At 45.2% G+C, this 17,332-nt stretch overlaps 1 protein-coding gene across 1 annotated transcript in view; it reads right to left on the bottom strand.

Moving 5' to 3' along the window:
- The window catches only part of LOC115010920 (serine/threonine-protein kinase WNK2), a 39,138-nt gene that overhangs the window by 8,186 nt on the left and 13,620 nt on the right, over positions 1-17,332 (bottom strand). The window contains 24 exon segments of the mRNA XM_029435831.1: positions 286-510; positions 719-945; positions 1,883-2,547; positions 2,747-2,820; positions 2,911-2,968; positions 3,315-4,105; positions 4,534-4,632; positions 5,031-5,082; positions 5,344-5,508; positions 6,040-6,156; positions 6,268-6,427; positions 7,099-7,142; positions 7,328-7,648; positions 8,054-8,485; positions 8,703-8,879; positions 9,402-9,440; positions 9,542-10,699; positions 11,310-11,426; positions 11,428-12,219; positions 12,521-12,550; positions 12,552-12,637; positions 12,744-13,020; positions 14,822-15,041; positions 15,483-15,571. Coding sequence (XP_029291691.1) covers positions 286-510; positions 719-945; positions 1,883-2,547; positions 2,747-2,820; positions 2,911-2,968; positions 3,315-4,105; positions 4,534-4,632; positions 5,031-5,082; positions 5,344-5,508; positions 6,040-6,156; positions 6,268-6,427; positions 7,099-7,142; positions 7,328-7,648; positions 8,054-8,485; positions 8,703-8,879; positions 9,402-9,440; positions 9,542-10,699; positions 11,310-11,426; positions 11,428-12,219; positions 12,521-12,550; positions 12,552-12,637; positions 12,744-13,020; positions 14,822-15,041; positions 15,483-15,571 — 6,415 coding nt within the window.

Below are 17,332 nucleotides of genomic sequence, written 5' to 3'. Positions count from 1 at the left end.
TCGTGCATTTACAAATAAGACTTAAATGTTATACATGTAGTATTTTGAGTGGTCCTACACACAGTACGAGTGTTTGTGTCTGTAATCCTTTGAGATGAGACTCTTCATCCTTCTACTTGCAAAATGTTGTTCATGGACAGTATTGCACAACATTAACACTGTTAAGCATTTACCTGAGCCCTTGTGGCTGTTTTGTAGATAGCATGTCCCATCCACACACACACACACACACACACACACACACACACACACACACCAGCATGCACATGAACCTTTAATGTGTACCTTGGCCCGGGCCAGCTTGGTTGGCGATTCCATCACCGTGTAGTCCAGCGTAGATGTTGTCCGAGGAGAAAGATCCCTTCAAGGAACAGGGTTGCTGGGTGTGGACCTGCTCTGGGGCAGCACCGGGATGGTTGCTGGAGCTAGAGCTGCCACTCGAGTGGGCAGAGCCATCTGACAGAACTGAACTTTTAGTCGGGGAGCTTGAAGAGCTGGCAGCACTCTCACCTTGATGCAAAAAAAAAAAAAAAAAAAAAAGAGAAAGAAAAGAGAAAAATAAATTGTGCGTCAGAGTGAATCACACACGCCTACGGTTTTCTAAACCTGCCGCCATTCTTGCATTTTCTACTCGTTTGCTTTCGGACTGAAAATGTTCTCCCATACACACAAATCATCACATAAACCACTTATCACCCCACCATCCAAACCCACACACCTTTCCTCTCTGTGGAGGTGTTGAGATTGTTTTTGAGCTGCTGCACCATCGGGTTTAGCAGTTTTCCAGCCTTCAGCTTGTGTTTGCTGGCCCTGCGCCTGCGGCCATTGGGGGGTGCAGCATGAAGTAGGCCAACATTGGGGGGCAACATTTTGCCCAGCTCCGTGTACAGATGCTCGATCTCACCCCTCTGGAACGCCTGCAGCTCAGAGATCTCCTTCATGTGTCTAGTGAGAAGGTACAGGGAGAGAAGAGACAGAAATTAACTGCTAGTCAATTTCACCGTCTCTTTTTCATTGTCGTTTTTAAAAGCATTCCCTCAGTAATTTACTCTCCATGTATTCCACACTAAAGCCTCTGTCATTAGAGTGTGCAGTCACTAGGGTGTCTATATAATCTTTTTGTATTCTCTGTACTTTGAACTTCATTGCAGACTGTTCGAACTTCACGACAGACCGTTTGACACTGTTTTGATGTTCCATTCCTGCAGGAATAAAGAGCTCCTTTCTTTAACTAAGTGTCTTTATTTCAGTATAATAATTCTGCATGATCATTAATGTCACTGAAAATACTCAGGACACACACACCATCACTGAAGCTTTTAATTAGCTCAGTGCAAAGGAAAAGAAAGTGTTGTAAAGTTCTAAGAAAATATAAAAATCATTAGTTTACAGTTATTAAAATAGCAGTAACAGTTGCATCTGACAGCCAGAAATAGCAGCCAAAACATGAGTCACATACTGTATTTGGATGCATCATGTTAGCAAAGTAAAATACACCTGCACCACACTTACTTTTGCCAAAAACGAATGCCATACTTTTAGCATGGCCTGTCTGCTTGTTGATAATTGGCTATTTTAGCAAGTTACTAACACGTTTTCACGCTATTATAAATCATTACTTTTGGATTTCTCTGCTGCCCAAGTCAAGCCTCGAGTCATGGTTCAGTAATTTCACATCACAGATTTGTTCTGTTCACAAACTTGGGAAGATTGAATGCTTGAAAGTTCACGTTACAACTGCAACTTCATTTATTTTTTTTACAGAATGAGTGAATCATGCAGACTTCTGATGACTATGCAGAGGGGCGTACCTACACATACACACATATGCATTCACCCACAGCTGCAAAAATGTGTTGGATCTGTATGCACGTTACTTTACTTTTCTCTCAGCTTCTGCAGTTCTTTCCTCATATCTGCGTCCTCAAACTCAGAGTCGTTGTCACTGCTGATGTAGGATGAGTGGGCATGTCCTGCAGAAGGCGAGGGGGCATGACCATTCATTGCCACAGGTTGTCTGCCCGGCGAATCAGAGCTCTGCTCACTTTTGCTCCGGCCAGAGCGCCGCAGGAAGGCCACTGCCCTCTTCATGAGGTCGCTTCCACTGTGCTCAGACGGGGCGTGAGCTGGGGGAGCGGGGAGGGCTGGAGGAAGGGCTATGCTGCTGCTGTCCTCGTCTGCTGAGTCAGAGTACAGCTGAGAGGAGTGGTGGTAGTTGTGATGGGTGGGAGTGTCCATGGTCTGGGCCCGGGGGATATGGCGTGGGGTGACATCAGGGCTGGAAGTGGGGGTGACCTGGTAGAAGTTGGGTGGGGCAGAGTAACGGTTACTAATGTGGGGTTTGGATGTTCCTGCGTTCTCAAAATCAGCTGCAGCTGTCACATTAGATCTTCCCACAGCCACGCAGTCCTTCTCTTTCCTGCCTGGGCCCTGCGTTTGCCCGTGAGATCCACCGGAACCACTAGAGGGTGCTGTGGAACTGCAGGTGCTGCAACCAGTCTTGCTTTTCTCTAAACGACAAATGACATCCGGTGGCGTGGGGATGATCTGAAAGAGAAGAGAAGACCACGGTCATAACAAAATTATGGTCCATAAACATCATCAACTAATGAAATGCTTAAGCCACAAACTGGACCCAGGGCAAACAATGGCATAAGTCATGATCTGTTGTATAATTTAATTTGGTCGAAGGACATTTATATTGAGCAGATTTACCCCTTTAAGGGTTTTGAAAGTGGATTCTTACTTGAAAACGGCTTTTAGAGCTATATGAACTGGAGCCAGTGGTCCCGTCTCTTCTGTTCAAAACCCTGTTCGTGGCTAAAGGACAAGGAAGAAGGGTTTTTGCTGACTCAATACTATCATGCAGTTATAATTTGATATGGACATAACATAAATAATGTTACCTACCTGCCACTGCAGAGTCACTTAGTGCACCCACGCCATCTGTGCGTTCAGGAATCTGAGGCTAAAAGAGAAAAAGAGAAGGGTGTGTGTGTAGGAGGGTGCAGTCATTTGAATAGTGGCAAGTGGCGCTACATGCGCTGGATCAGTGTGGTGAGGCGAGCCATTGTCCTCCCTTGACCTCAGTTTTGTCTGAATGAGTCAGACTCTAATTTGTTTTTAGTAGCATGCATGCACACAAAGAAACACACACACACAAAATGATAATGTCAGAGAAAGAGATTACGATGAATTATGGTGCTACAGTTTTTTTGTTACCCTACCCTCTTTCTAAACACCGTATTAGTCTTTCTCTTAATAGCCAATACTCAAATCAATTCACAAGCACACACACACACACACACTTTTACCAGCGGATCCCCTTTCTTCTTTGAAGGTGCTCCCTCCGTGCTCTGGCCGTCTGAGACTGGAGGTGAGCCGACTCCCTCTGTGCCGGAGGCCTGGGGGTCAGACGCACTGCTGGAGGGCTGCGAGGGAGCATGCTCCTGGTACAACAGGTTTCTCAGCTTCTCGTCTAAAGTCTTGATGGTGCGGTCTGCAAACTCCACCCTCCGTGGTCCCTCACTGTCCGACTCGCCTGGCCCCCCACTCGCTGGCTGCTGGTGGCTTGCCGCCTGCGAGCTCTGATGTGCTGGACTTTGGGGCTGGGAGGTGACTGTTCCAGGCTGCATGGGCGTGGCATATGGTTGCTGCAGCACCACAGACTGCTGGGAGGCCAGCTGAGGGGGTAGTTCTCCAGTAGGACTGGTTTTCTGATTGGGCTGGTTAGTTTGAGAAGAGGTCAAACCACTAGCTGCTCCTTTATCGACAGCATTCACATCCAGAGAGACAGGTGGCACAATAGCGCAACATGGCATGTCTGTTACCAATGAGACAGCAGAGATGCAAGGCTCTTCCACAGGAAGGGAGTTGTGATGGCTGGCACCGGCAGCAGCAAGCACATGTTTAGTTACACAGGGCTGATGCTGCTGGATCCGGGTTTTGTCAATGTTTTGTTCTAGAGACTGCACCGAGTTCTGAGCTGCAGGGGGCAGAGAGGAGGAGGAGGAGAGACTGTGGGAGGATAAAGATGCGACTGGGGTAGCCACTGCAGTTGTGTTGCTGTTGGGCCTGACCGATGATGAGGCAGACTTTTCAGATTCTGGACAAATACAAAAAAAAAAAAGATCAGAGTTAATTAGGAGCAGAACAGATTGGGGGTTAAACAGCCATGGCTGTGAAGCAGAGAGGCTGGGTCCTTTTGGTGCCAGAGTGTTACATCACTGCTTGTCTTCCCCCATCAGGCTCCGTCAGCTGGAGTATAAATCCTGCCCTTCATTTTTGCCTAGAACAACTGCAGAAGTACTCTTATATAACTGACCCCAAGAAGCACGCTGTGATGCATGCGCAGCGTGCTTCATTATCAACAGCAGCAAGCACGGTTCAAACTATTCAGTATATTCTATAGGAAATATATTTCTTGCATAGAAAGCTGCTTCTCATATTAAAGAATTTCGTTAAGCAAGTAGTGAATCTCAAGACATGAAGGAAGCATGAATGGTACTCTGCATTTCCGAGTGTGCAGCATACCCTGGGCTGTAGAGGTGTGAGTTGTAGTCTTCTCTTTGTCTAAAATAGGAGTCTCAGCCACGGGGCAGACGATAAACCAACGCTTGCCAGTGTGCAGGACTGTCAAGGACAGAGAGAAAGAAAAACCCATAAATACACATCTATTATAAAATCAATTCAGGAAAAAAAAAAAAAGCTATTAGATACCAACTGGGCACTTTGAAAGCAAAATAAAGAATGGGAGAACACAAACAGATTTTCATAATTCATAAAATCCTCCTCATTCCACAGTCACATCATCACAGGCCTCTTGATAAAAGAGTTGACTGAATGTAACTAGACAGGGTTCCTACAGCTTAAGACAAGTTAGATCAAAATCAAATGAAATCTAAGGCAGATTTTACAAGCATTTTTTCCTTCCATCTGAATCTGCTTGATGTTAATGCAGCTAGAATTAAAAAGTGTGAGTGGATTTTATTTGAGTGAGTATATAAGTTCCAGGTGGCTCAACGTCTTACCATTTTGCTGGTACACCAGCTGTGGTGTGCTGGGTGCAGAAGCCTTCAATCCCTAAAGAAAAGGAAGGATTACTACACAGATTTGATGCACGTGTATCAATTTAAAAGCCTTTTGAAAGGTGTCCTCAACCAGCCAAAGAGCCGAACCTCAGAAGCAAATTCAGTTAGATCAAAAATGTCACATCAGCAGAAATTATATTTTTGGCAACTCTTGTTGGCAGCGTTGCACGCAAAGTCATCTCGAGAGTGCCGTCAGGGTGACGTATCCGAGGCACAGGCTCGCTGACAGTGAAGTCAACAGTTCCTTTCTCACCTCTGTTCCCAGAGCACCTTCACTCTGTTTGGGACTTCCTCCTTGGTCAGAGTTCCGCTCACCCTCGGCGTCCTCACTCAGCATGTCCTCAGCCTTGTCCACAATGTCCTTCAGCTGCTCGATGAACACCTCTTTCTCTAAAGGCAGAATGAAATCATTCTCCACCTGAGGGGCACCGTGGAGAAAGATGCAAACGAAAGCTTTTAGTTTAACAAGCGATGCTTTAAAAGAACTGTGCCAGGAACAACAGATGTGTACGCATGTTTAGAAGGTTAAGTTAAGAGTAAACTAAATGATTGAAATTCCAGTTACATTCTGTAGTCAATTTAAGACCAAAGAAAATTAAAGGAAAGCTTTTGCATAATTTGTTAAGTATTTATGTTTTTTAAGCGTGCATCACATATATTGCTTTAGTAAGCTTCACCGAGTAGGCGTCTGCCTTGGATCAACTATATTATACATGATCAATTGGAGGGACAGTTATGCCATGAATATTCATCTATCCGTCTATAAATATGAGCCTAATATAAATTGGTTGGAGGAGAGAAGGAGCAAGAGACAGACAGGCAAACATTTTTGCTGCATTGCAGCTCAGAACATCAACACAGGGAGTTTCAGTATCCGAGGAAACTTACAGCATATTATAAAAACACCTTTGCATCAGTTGAAGTGGCAGTGAATGTGTCTCCTACATACCATGTATGTAGCAATCTCTTCCGGTGCATCTCCATCCAGGTCAAACTTGAAAGTGACCATTTTGTGGTTATGAGTTTCCAACTGACACTCTACCATCTTATCGCCGGTGTTGCACACCTGCAACAAGAGCAGACACAATGAACACATTCTCCACCTTTACATCGTCTTAAAAAGGAAAAAATAAATATATATATATCGTATAATCGTTATATATTTTTAGATACCCACATTGAGCATGCTGAGCTTTGGCCTGCTGATCTTCTCTTGCCGAGAACGAGTGCGTGTGGACCTGCGGTGGTGTTTGCGGACCTTCCCTTCGCCTTTACCTCCATACGTCCCCTCGTAACCGTCACTCATCTCCTTCCCTGACGTGGCATCCGAGTTGACACTGGTTTTTGGTGAGGAGAGGAAAGTGCATCAGTGTAAGTATTGCTTTATTCATAACTACCCGAACACTGAGCACACAGCTCTACATTCAGGTGGGCTATTGGCTTTAAGACTTTAAGACTGTCACACATGCACAATCTTTCCCAGATAAAGATGGTGGATTGATAAAAGGGGAAATAGTAATAAATAAATAAATAAAAAGGTGTGAGATAAATATAAAAGTATAAGTGTTTTGAGATGGAAAGAGGATAATGGTCTGGATCTCCCAGCCTCGATACAGAGTTTAATGAAAAGGTCAGGATTTGGCAAAACAATTGGATACATCAACCATCGGTGAAGCTAAACACCACATGAGCTTAGAAAGTGTTATAGATGTGTGTGGGGGACAAGCCATCTGCTAACCATTATGAAGGCATCATTTAACTTTCTGAAATAAAATAAGTTTTAGCTGCTGCTGGTCACAATGATGGATGCCATAAGAGTGTTTATCAGAGTGCACTGTGGTTTTGCAGCTGGAGAACGGTCCTTTGGTCAACATACTGCCAGAGAAAGTACGCATGTCAACCAAAGCTTTTTGTTTTCAAGTATTGGTGTGGCTACTGTAGCGATGGACATTCTTAGAATCACTGACTTGTAACCTGTGAAGATGGCTGAGGGGAAAGAAGCTCGTACCTGTCGTAGCTCTGTCCTCCAGAGTGTTTCTCTGAGGCTGGATCCTACAGATATAACAAATACAGACACAAGCAACCGGAGACAATGAATAAAAGTCATTTTTCAGGTAGTTGACGGTGACTTGAGATCAAGTACAGTTATACTACATGAGTGTGAGCTGGATTATTTGCAAAGCAAGGTGGGCAGAGGAAGGAATATAAAAATGTGGAAGTGAGTCATATGTTCATACCTCCGTGTTGGTCTCTGCTGGACCCTGACCTGCAGCTCCGGTGAGACTACAGAGTTGTTTTTGCTGAGTCAGACTGGAACTGGCAGACCCAGATGACGCTCTCTGAGAGTCAGAGGGCTGCAGCACAGGATTCTGGCTCTGAACATGACTCTGGGCCTGCGGGGCCAGCTGGCATGGGATCTTGCTGTCCAGCTGGGCAGCAGTGGTGACTGTGCCCGGGTCTGACCCATTCTGCAAAGGTGAGGGAAAGACTGCAGGTTGTGTGAGCTGAGCAGAGGGGACAAGCTCAGGATGGCTGACCGGTGCCTGTTGGGGAACCTGCTGTAAAAGACAAAACAAGACGACACATTTTCACTATACATAATTATCTTTTCTTGGAAGACTCCTAATCCTTTGCAGACATTTCTAGATATTCATTTTCCCGTTAAGTCGTTTCTTGATAATAATAACAATGACTCAGAATTATTCTACAGGATTTGAGAGAACAGTATGTATATCAACATGTACCAGCAAAGTCATTTTTCTCATCTTCACTCATTATTAAAGTAATCTAACGTATAAATATCCATTATCCTTGAGCCACAGAACAACAGCACAGTGAACCTAAAAACAAACAGGAAGCAAACAAAGACGTAAAAACAATCGGACAGATTATCTCAATCAAAAAGGTTCCAGTTCACACCCTCTTGGTAATCATCTGCACTCCATTGCAGCCGTCATAATTACCTGTATCAGAGGCTGAGTGCTGCCATTTGTGGGAGGGTGTGTGTTCTGGCACAGGGCAGTGTGTGTGTGTATGGGGTGGGTGGTTGGTGCCGATATAAATGCGGGTTGTGAATGAGAAGCTTCAGATCTAACACTCTGCTGCAGAATAGCGGTGGGCTGGTGCTGTGGGGATGTGGGTCCCACCTTACCCAGCACGAGTGAGGGGGAAGGTATGAAGGACACTGGAATGGGTGAAACTAACATGTTGTCAATGCGCAGAGAAGAAAGGGGGGAGACAGAGGGGGTCACAGGGACAGTCTGTCCAGGAGAAAGGAAGATGTGATTAAGCGAAGAGGAGGCTGAAGGGTGAGGGGCAGTGCAGGGGGGAGGGTAAGAGGATTCACAGTCAGTCACAGATGTCATCACCTGGATTGTGGGATACTGTGAAGGAAACTGAAGGGATAGGAAAAAGAGAAGAAACAGAGGAAAATCAAATGATCTAGAGAACAAAGATCCAACACAAGAGGATGATTCATTAACATAACTTGCATCGAGTCCATATTGTTATTGGTCTGTATAATCCAATATAGAAAAAACAGCTGAGGCATTCAATAACTCAGACACAGATGAGTGATGAGCGGGTGTTATCTGCTGTGAGAACCAACAATACCTGGGATGGATGTGGTCGAGAGTTTGAACTATGCAGAGGTTGGAGTTGTTGGTGGACAGTAGCCTGACCCATTGACTGTTGAGGAGGCAGTGCTTGGGCTGGCACACTTGAAGACGCCTGGCTGAGACTCAGACCATCTTGTCCAAGCTGTGAAATGCTTTGACCACCAGGAATGTTCTACAGAACAACAAAAAGAGGAGGGAGAACAGGAGAGTTCAATAATGGCAGAGATTCCAGTTTCATCTTTTGGTTTGGAAATCTGCATTTCCTGCTATTGACCCAGATCAGAATAGCTCACATTTTCCATCCTGTCCCTAAGCCTGGAATCAGTCTGAATCCCATACTGGAGCACTGTGAACCACAGAGCAGACAGAGCGAGCCTGGGAGGGCTGGCGGATGTGGGGGCTAAAACCACTGTTATTGTTTTCATTACTGTTTCCATCATCTCTCTGTTGGCTGTTGTCTGAGGAAACTCCTGTTGAGCTTTTCATTTTTTTCATTCACCTACTGTCCACCAACACAGCTGCTTCCAATTCAGCTGCACCAAATCAAAAACAGGCACTCTAATATGAGTAGCTCCAAAATGTAATCACAGCGTTGCCATAAATAATAACGTTTACTTATTTGAGTACGTTATTTTCTCTCCCTTCCATATGGAGTCCCACTGTAACAAATTGTGTTGAGACAAAGGCGTTCTACCTGGTTCAGGAAAGCAGCGAAGCAAAGATGGGGTTGAAACTGATGAAAAATGAAAACAGGGCGAGGTCAGAGGAGGGAAAACAAACTGGGGCACCACGTATGACAGCTTGCTACAATATGCAACAACACTGTTCACTCACCTGTTGTCCTCCGTAGGTCTGTGAAGCAGCTGAAGACTGTGCAGACAGGTACTGGCTCTGAGCTGGAGCAGGCTGTTGCTGCAGCGCGCTGAGGGCAGAGTGTGCGTAGCTCTGACAGGCAGCATCAGGTAGACCAGCAGCAGGGTAACTCTGGTGTGTGGCTGCAACCTGCACAACTGGGGCTGCTGTCGGATGAAGTTGAGAAGCTGGGGTCTGAACCTGATGGACTGTGGACTGAGATAGGTCCTGGCTCTGTTGTGGACCTGCTGTCTGCATGGCTTCCAGACTGTGCTTCTGTAGAGTTGCTGTGTGTACTTGTTGCTGACCAGACTGATGACTTTGAGAAAGGTGGGTAGGCTGTTGCGCCATTTGTTGATGTATAGTATGCAGATTTTCTTGGCCGTGCTGGACTTGGGGCTGAATATAAGCCTGGCCAGCATGTTGCGTTAGTTGTATATTGCACTGAGTATTTAGTTGGTGCTCTTGCTGAATTGGTATCTGTTGGCTGTAAAGTGCTGGTGTGGAGGAGCTCTGACCAGGCTGCTGACTTGGCAGTTTGACTTGTTGCCGTGCGCTGGGAACTTGTGTAGGATGACACTGGGCCATGGCTGCCATAGTTGGGGCTACAGATGTAAGAGTGTAGCCTTGTGCTGGCTGCTGTGCTGGCAGGGTGGCTGCTGCTGCAGCAGTCTGTTGCTGCACTGGAGAAGGATATCCTGATGCAGAGTGAGCCTGTTGTTGAGGTTGGGCCGCACAGTTCTGACAAGTTTGTTGGACTTTCAAGGGAAAAGTCAAAGAGCCTGCTGCTGCTGCTGCTGCTGCTGCTGCTGCTGCTGCTGCTTGCTGCTGTTGGTGGTGGTGTCCTGGTGCTTGGTAGTTTTGTGTAACATGTTGTGGCACAGCTGATGCAGAAATATTTGCTGCAACTTGAGTCTGTTGCACACTTGGAGGTGTATAGTTAGCAGCATTGACTGTATGTTGGAAGTTGACGGAGCACAGACTAGCTGGAGGTGGTGTTGCAGCATTGTGTTGGCCAGCATACGGAGCAGCAGGGTAACTGTGTCCAGGCTGGAGGTACTGCAGTGGTGTGTGCACTGCTGTGCTGGAAGAAGGCAGGCCCTGTACAGATGGTTGATTCTGGTGACCCGCTGAACTGGCCTTAGGAGAAAAAGAAAGTAGAGACATTTAAATAAGACCCTCTTGGGAGTGAAATGTACCAGTCAAGAATAAAAGTGTGCCAATTACATTACAGGATGCAAGTAGAATGAGAGGATGACAGATACAAATAAAGTTAATGAAACATCTGTTTCAACAATGAGCAGGCGGCGACAGGTGTGTGTTAAAATAAGGACAAAAGAGAGAAATGGTAGGAGAGACCAAGAGGGAGTTCAGACAGCTGCACCATCTCCTTCAATCAGAGGCCATCTATCCAAGGTAAGCTAAGGAGCAAGACAGCTGCAGCAGTGGGCCAGTAAAGCAGAAAGGAAAAACATGTAAAAAATCTAGGTCAGTTTTCTAGAAGGGATTGGTGAGGGTTAATCAGCAGGGAAACGTTGTCTATTAGAGATTGCGCCGTTGTCCTTCGACAGAAGCAAGCTTATGATTTTTAAGAGGACCGTCAGCTCTGTAGGCAGCAAGACTCAGACAGAAGATCAGACCAGCTCCATGCATAATAATGCTGTTCCACATAAAGGCTTGGAGAAATCAGTTAAGCAGGTGTTGGCCCCATATGGGAAGCCAAAGCGACTTGTCTGCTAATGTGACCTACCACTCCCAAAGCCCTGGTAACTTGCTGCTCTCTGGCACAGAATCTATCTTTGCAGTCCTCGAGGGATTCTTGGTCCCCAACCAAACTGCGACTCAGGAGATGACGCTTCAGGCTGCCAGTCTCCATCACTGCGGGCAGGCCTGTGGGCAGCTGCGGAGTGCAGAAGGGACGCTTGGGTGGGTGTGGTGGGACACGGGGCTGCTTTGCGGCTGATTATATTGAACAGGGACTGCTGTAGCAGTGAGAAATTGGAACAATCACTCAACCCTTTCAGCCGTCCATAACCAAGGGTGGTCATTGTTCCACCAGGGAACGGGTTTTGTCTAAAGTCACATGGACAGTGTTGTGTTGGCATGGCAACAGAAGGACAGCGGTGGCTCCCTTCTCGTGACCGTAGAAGAAGCAAAGAGAGGCATGCCTGGCATACGTGGCCTCTATGCAGCGCAAACTGGTGGTTATGATGAGAGGTAAGACTCAGAAGGCTACTGAGGTCGGAGTGTCTGCGTCCGCTTGGCATCGGCAGTGTTAAGTTCTCACTGGGGGCCTGCGAGAGCAGTCTGATGCTGGTGTCACTAAAGCGGCGTAACTCAGAGGGGGAAGAGACAGAAAGTACTGGCAGAGCATTCTGGGAGGGGAAGCCATCCTTAGCCTCTGAGTGAAGCTCAGGGGGGCCGAGTTCCAACTGGTTCTCTGGTACTGTGGGGGTGGGGCTGATTGATCTCTGCGACTGAATGAGGGCATGGAGCTGGGCAATCTGGTTTGCCCTGTAAGTGTCAATAACGGGGGCACTTCCTCTCCGGGTTGTAGCTCCCAAACGAGTCCTGAGCTCTGGGCTCAACGTTGCCCCCCATACTTGACCCTTTTCACAGGAGTGGGGTCGATCTGTTAGAAAAGGGCTACTGCTCTGGCACTGATCGAAGAGCAACCCAAAAGCAAAACACATGTTACCAACAATGAACAGATCATAACCCCCTCCAAAAGAAAAACTACTATATGATGAGATGAGGACAAACAAACTTGCAATGAGACATGAATGTAATGTGTTAAAGAAAATGATCTGCAAATGTCAAGAAATGTGTATGCATGTTGACTGTGCACATTAACGGTTTTTTTTTTTAAGTGTGTAGATAGAGCGCCTTTGCTCAGTGTGTGTATTTTAATAAATCCAAATGTGCATGGTCCACCTGGGTGTGTATGCTTCTGATACAGACCTGCTGTGTTGCCATAGTAATAGGCTCTAAGCAGGGACTGGTAGAGGACACTCTGCTGGCTGCTGTGGGAGTCTGAGTACACAGTGGAGCCCATGCCACTATCAAGTGTGCTGTCTGCTGCAGAGACACACAAATCATGCACTGAATAAAAAGTCAAAGATTAAGGTCATGTATTTGTAATTCTTTAATTTGACATTTCATGATGTCTTTATGTAGCCCTTACATGTCACTGAGGTGGCACTGGCAGGTAGGTTGTGCAGCCTGTTGTGCTGGTCTGCCTCTGGCTCTTCTGGTTCCAGGAAAGTCTGTCCTACATGTGCAGCCCCAGCAGTGATGCCCTGAGATGGTGTCATCTGGACCCTGTGACCCGCTTCCGCTAGATCCACTGCAACTGCAGCAGACACTGTTCTCTCTCTCCTCCATTTGATCAGTGCCACACGGTCCCTGATCGACTTTCCCACAGTCTTAGCATCACTCTCATGGAAGAAGCCAGACTCCACCTGACAAAGAAAAAGGGAAGAGCATGACTTCCAGGATATTTTTAGCCGGAGCATGTGAGAGAAGAGAGCACATTGTGTGACGGAGAGAGAAAGAGCATGAAAAGGAAGGAATAGAAAATCTATTTCAAGAGGATCAGAGTAGTGGGGAACTATTCCCTTTGTCAGCAGCTTGGTTCATTGTTCACTACAGAACTGTCTGGACTGTTACATCTGCAAATAACAAAGATGAAGAAACAATGCATAGAACACGTGTTATACATGCAAAGAAATCCAGTTGTCTCAAAAGCAAAAGGGGAGAACACAACATAAAGCATCCCAAAATAATATTTGCATATTCTTCTGTGCATATTAAATCTAAATGGTATTTAAATAAACCCTGTTCATCCTAAATTGCAGCATAACTTAGTTTGCATGGCATACAATTTCACTGAAAAACACATTGTTGAAAACACATTATTATACTCATTAGCACACCAGTCAGAATAAAGGGCCAAAAAGGAAGGAGACAAAACGCATCCATCATGTTGCCTGTCAGTAGAGAAATGACTCATTAGATTGGATGAGGAGTGACTTGACATGGGAGCGTGCTGTCCATACAATCTCATTGTGCTGTTGGTCCACATGTCTGCTCTTGTGCCCAAGGCGATTGTAGCATAGAGGCCTTGAATTTTCTTCCCAGCTTGACAGCCTGGACAAGGCCAAAACAGCACAGATAGATGGAGAGAGAGCAGACAAGAAAGAGGAGAAGAGATAGATAGATACTTTATTAATCCCGAGGAAAATTTAGGGATGGAGGGAGAGAGAGGGAGAAAGAGAGCTAATACTCCTCTTATTTTAATAATCTGAAGGAGAGTGATTAATATACAGCTGACACACCTCACTGCTTTACTGACATGATGTACAAGCACATACTGTTGTGCCTTATGTGTGCAATACCTGGTAACACATTGCAGATGCTCCTCATTCCTGACATGGGCCTAACATAAATCAGTTTCAAAGTCAATTAATTTGAAGCCATTTTCAATATTTCCACCAAAAAAAAAGGACAATCCTGAAATAAATGTTCCTCCTTTTAAAATGTCTTACTGAAGTCTAGTATATTCATACATCTGATAATGTGCAACCATTTCTTTTTGTTCCACCGAAACCTGTTTACGGCTGTTAAAGAACAAAGTCTGGCAACGACTATGTTTATAGTCTCCATCTGAAGTCGAGCCGTGTTAACTCAATCTCTCTTAGTCCCGTACCCTAATAAATAATTTCATGATGCTGCAGAATGTTAGATGAGTGATCTAAAGGTTTGAGGTTGGTATTATCATGGGCCAGCTTTTTATTGCAGGGCCTTTGGGTGCCTTATCTGATGGTGTTACACTGGAGAAAACAATGCAAAACTGCAATCACTGTATTCCTGCAAGAGCAGAGCAAGTTATCACCAGCAATCTACATTTGACTGCATTCCCCGTTGATGTGATACGAGTAACGCCAGCAGCTAGAACACACTAAACCAGAAAGACATTTAAAAGCATGACAAACTGCATAACTAGCAAGATACATGTAGACATAAAGAAAACTCCAAGGCAATCTCTTGTCAAACAATTAAAATGCCTGTATTGTAATGGCATAGTCATGTTAGACCTAAAAACAAACTGTAGACGCATTATTACTTTAATTGAAATTAGGCAGAGGATTAGGTGACAATGTAAAACAGAAAAGCACGTCAGTCACAGGATTCCAAATCCAGCTTTACCTCCAAATATTTTACATGTATGAATATGTTCTTCTGACTATATTAGTCACTCACCATCTCTTGTGCCACAACCTCAGGGACCTCCTTTTCCAGGTCAAACGTGAACTCGATGGCACCACTCTCCTTGTACTTCCCTTTTAACTTCTTGTGGTCCTCCACCCACAGTTTGAGGGCTATCGAGTCCTTTTTTCCATCATCCTCCTCAGCTAGTTCCACCCTAACGCCCGTGTCCTCAGCAAAGAAAGCATGGTTCAACAGCTCCTTGATGGTGTACCTAAGAGAAGGAACTTGTCAAATCTCAAGACTTAGGTACAACACGCACACACTGCTGCCACTCCTCTGTAAATAACAGTGTTTGCAGATAGCGTTGGCATCAATATGGTCAGCTGTGTGTTACATCATACATGGACACGGATTATCTTCTTGTGCAGAGACAGAGACACTCACTGAAGTCACTCGCTGAACTCAATCATGCTTTAATAAAATAAAAGCCACTGGAAGCTAATTAAGGGTTATTTTCCCCTCAGTACACAAACTCATTATGTAACAGGAATTGAAAGACACGCTGCAGATATGATGGGAGACTGCATTGCTGCTGAGAGGCCTACTGTCAGCGCCCTAGAAATGAAGCGGGGGAGGTGAGATAAGGCATGAAAGATGAGAGGGCACCTTGTGGGCCTTAGTGGCTGGACTCTGGACAATGATGGGCACTCACCGCTCCTCTTTCTTTTGGCAGATACACTCTCCAATAATCTCCTTTATTTCAGGATCCACGACCTTGTTGTAGCTGGCTGGCTTCACTCCCTGAGGAAAGGGAAATATAAACAAAATGCAGAGGACTCAGCCAGGAAAGGATATTGTGTTGATGAAAAATAATAATGAAGGAAAAGCAAAAAAGGACCGTGGAGATGTTTTTGTGAGAGTCCAGCCGAAGTCTTATCTTTTAACGATCAGACACCCCGTGTAGGGTTTTCAACCTCGACAGAGCACGGCAGCCTTGGTCAGCTTGACTCCAAGTCAGTTGCAATGGATTCCAAAAAAGCTTTTTGTTTTCTGAACTACAATAAGAACACAGTTCGACTGTTCAGAACATCCTGAGCATATGGATGAACAGTGACAGCAGGAGTGGTTTGAGAGGTTTCTATAGAAATTGACACGAGTGTTTCATACTCGATAAATTCTTACTACCATGAAAACTTTCTGCTTCTAAGTTATAAAATATATGCATCCCCTAGTTGTATGTCCCATATAGCCATCTCACAAACAATATGGTCCACCAAAGGTCACATAGAGCCAACTCGGAACACCCCGTTTCAAGGGCCAGAATATGAATATCAAAACTCGTATGCATCCTATTGTCGGACCTAAATATGTTGGCTTGCTACATGGCATGCCAACATAGATTGGCCTATTTCCAGACACTCTTGCTTCAATGCAAGTTCATCAATTCATCTTCAACTAGGCGAGGCAAAATTTATTGAGAGCCTAAATCGATTCGTGGGCCACATCAAAATTTGCGAGGTGCCGGATTTGGCCCACGGGCCTCGAGTTTGACACATGTGCTCTAGTTTAACATTCCTACCAATTATGCAGCTGCATGCTGCATGAGCTCAGGGAGTAAAGCTATCAGTGTTTCTCTTTGATCAATCTGCTATTAATATCCTGCAGTGGTCCCTGCAGGCCACTCTAATATGCATACAGTAACAATGCAGAGAACAGTATGTAGAGACAGCTGCACTGATGCTGCCCGGCCATTAATACGGGCATCGAGGCCTTCTCTTCTTTAACAGCAGGTGGAAGATTCATCTCCCAGATTCCCACACTGCCAAGTCTCAAGAGTGGAAAATCAATACTCTTCATCAAATCAGGAATCATATCATGACTTTAGACACCCCCCAATCTAAAAAGGGTTTGCTTGCAGAGACATGGCCATTGAAATGGAATGGAATACAGCCTTCAGGCTTTATCTGAAAAGGAGATTTAGACTCCCTCTGTGACTCCATATGGCTCATTATTCACCCAAGAAAAAGAGCTGAGCAGATCTTTTACTCTAAATCCAATTGCTGCATTTCTGCAATTGAAAACACCCTGGACTTATTATGTGGTGAGCTAGCTTAAAACATCCCTGACAAAATTGCACCCCATCTCAGAGATTCAAGTATGATGACCCTGAGATATTACAACATGGCCACAAGCTGGGTCTCTTTTAGAAGACTGTGGCACAATTATAGTTACACTATGTATGTGAGGAGAATATTTGTAACCATATTGTTATTGACATATGCATAATTCTGATACTTGAAAATAATTTGAAGTTATTATTACATGTATTGGTTGAACGTTTTTGTATACAGTGAGGAGGGGGGGGGGGGGGGGGGTGCGCGAGGTAGTTCCCTGCTTTCCTTTCCTCTGTCTCTGACTGTTGGTGTGTTGGTGTGTTGGTGTGTGTGTCCTTCGCAAAACAGCGGAGGAGTGAATGTGCAAAGCAACGCTGTAAACACTGAAACGTGCACATAAATTAGATAAATAAAATAAGCGTTTACTTTACTTTAATAGAAGAGCACC

Source organism: Cottoperca gobio, chromosome 7 (assembly GCF_900634415.1).
Source record: "Cottoperca gobio chromosome 7, fCotGob3.1, whole genome shotgun sequence".
Taxonomy (NCBI): Eukaryota; Metazoa; Chordata; class Actinopteri; order Perciformes; family Bovichtidae; genus Cottoperca; species Cottoperca gobio.
This window is presented reverse-complemented; position numbering and strand designations above follow the sequence as displayed.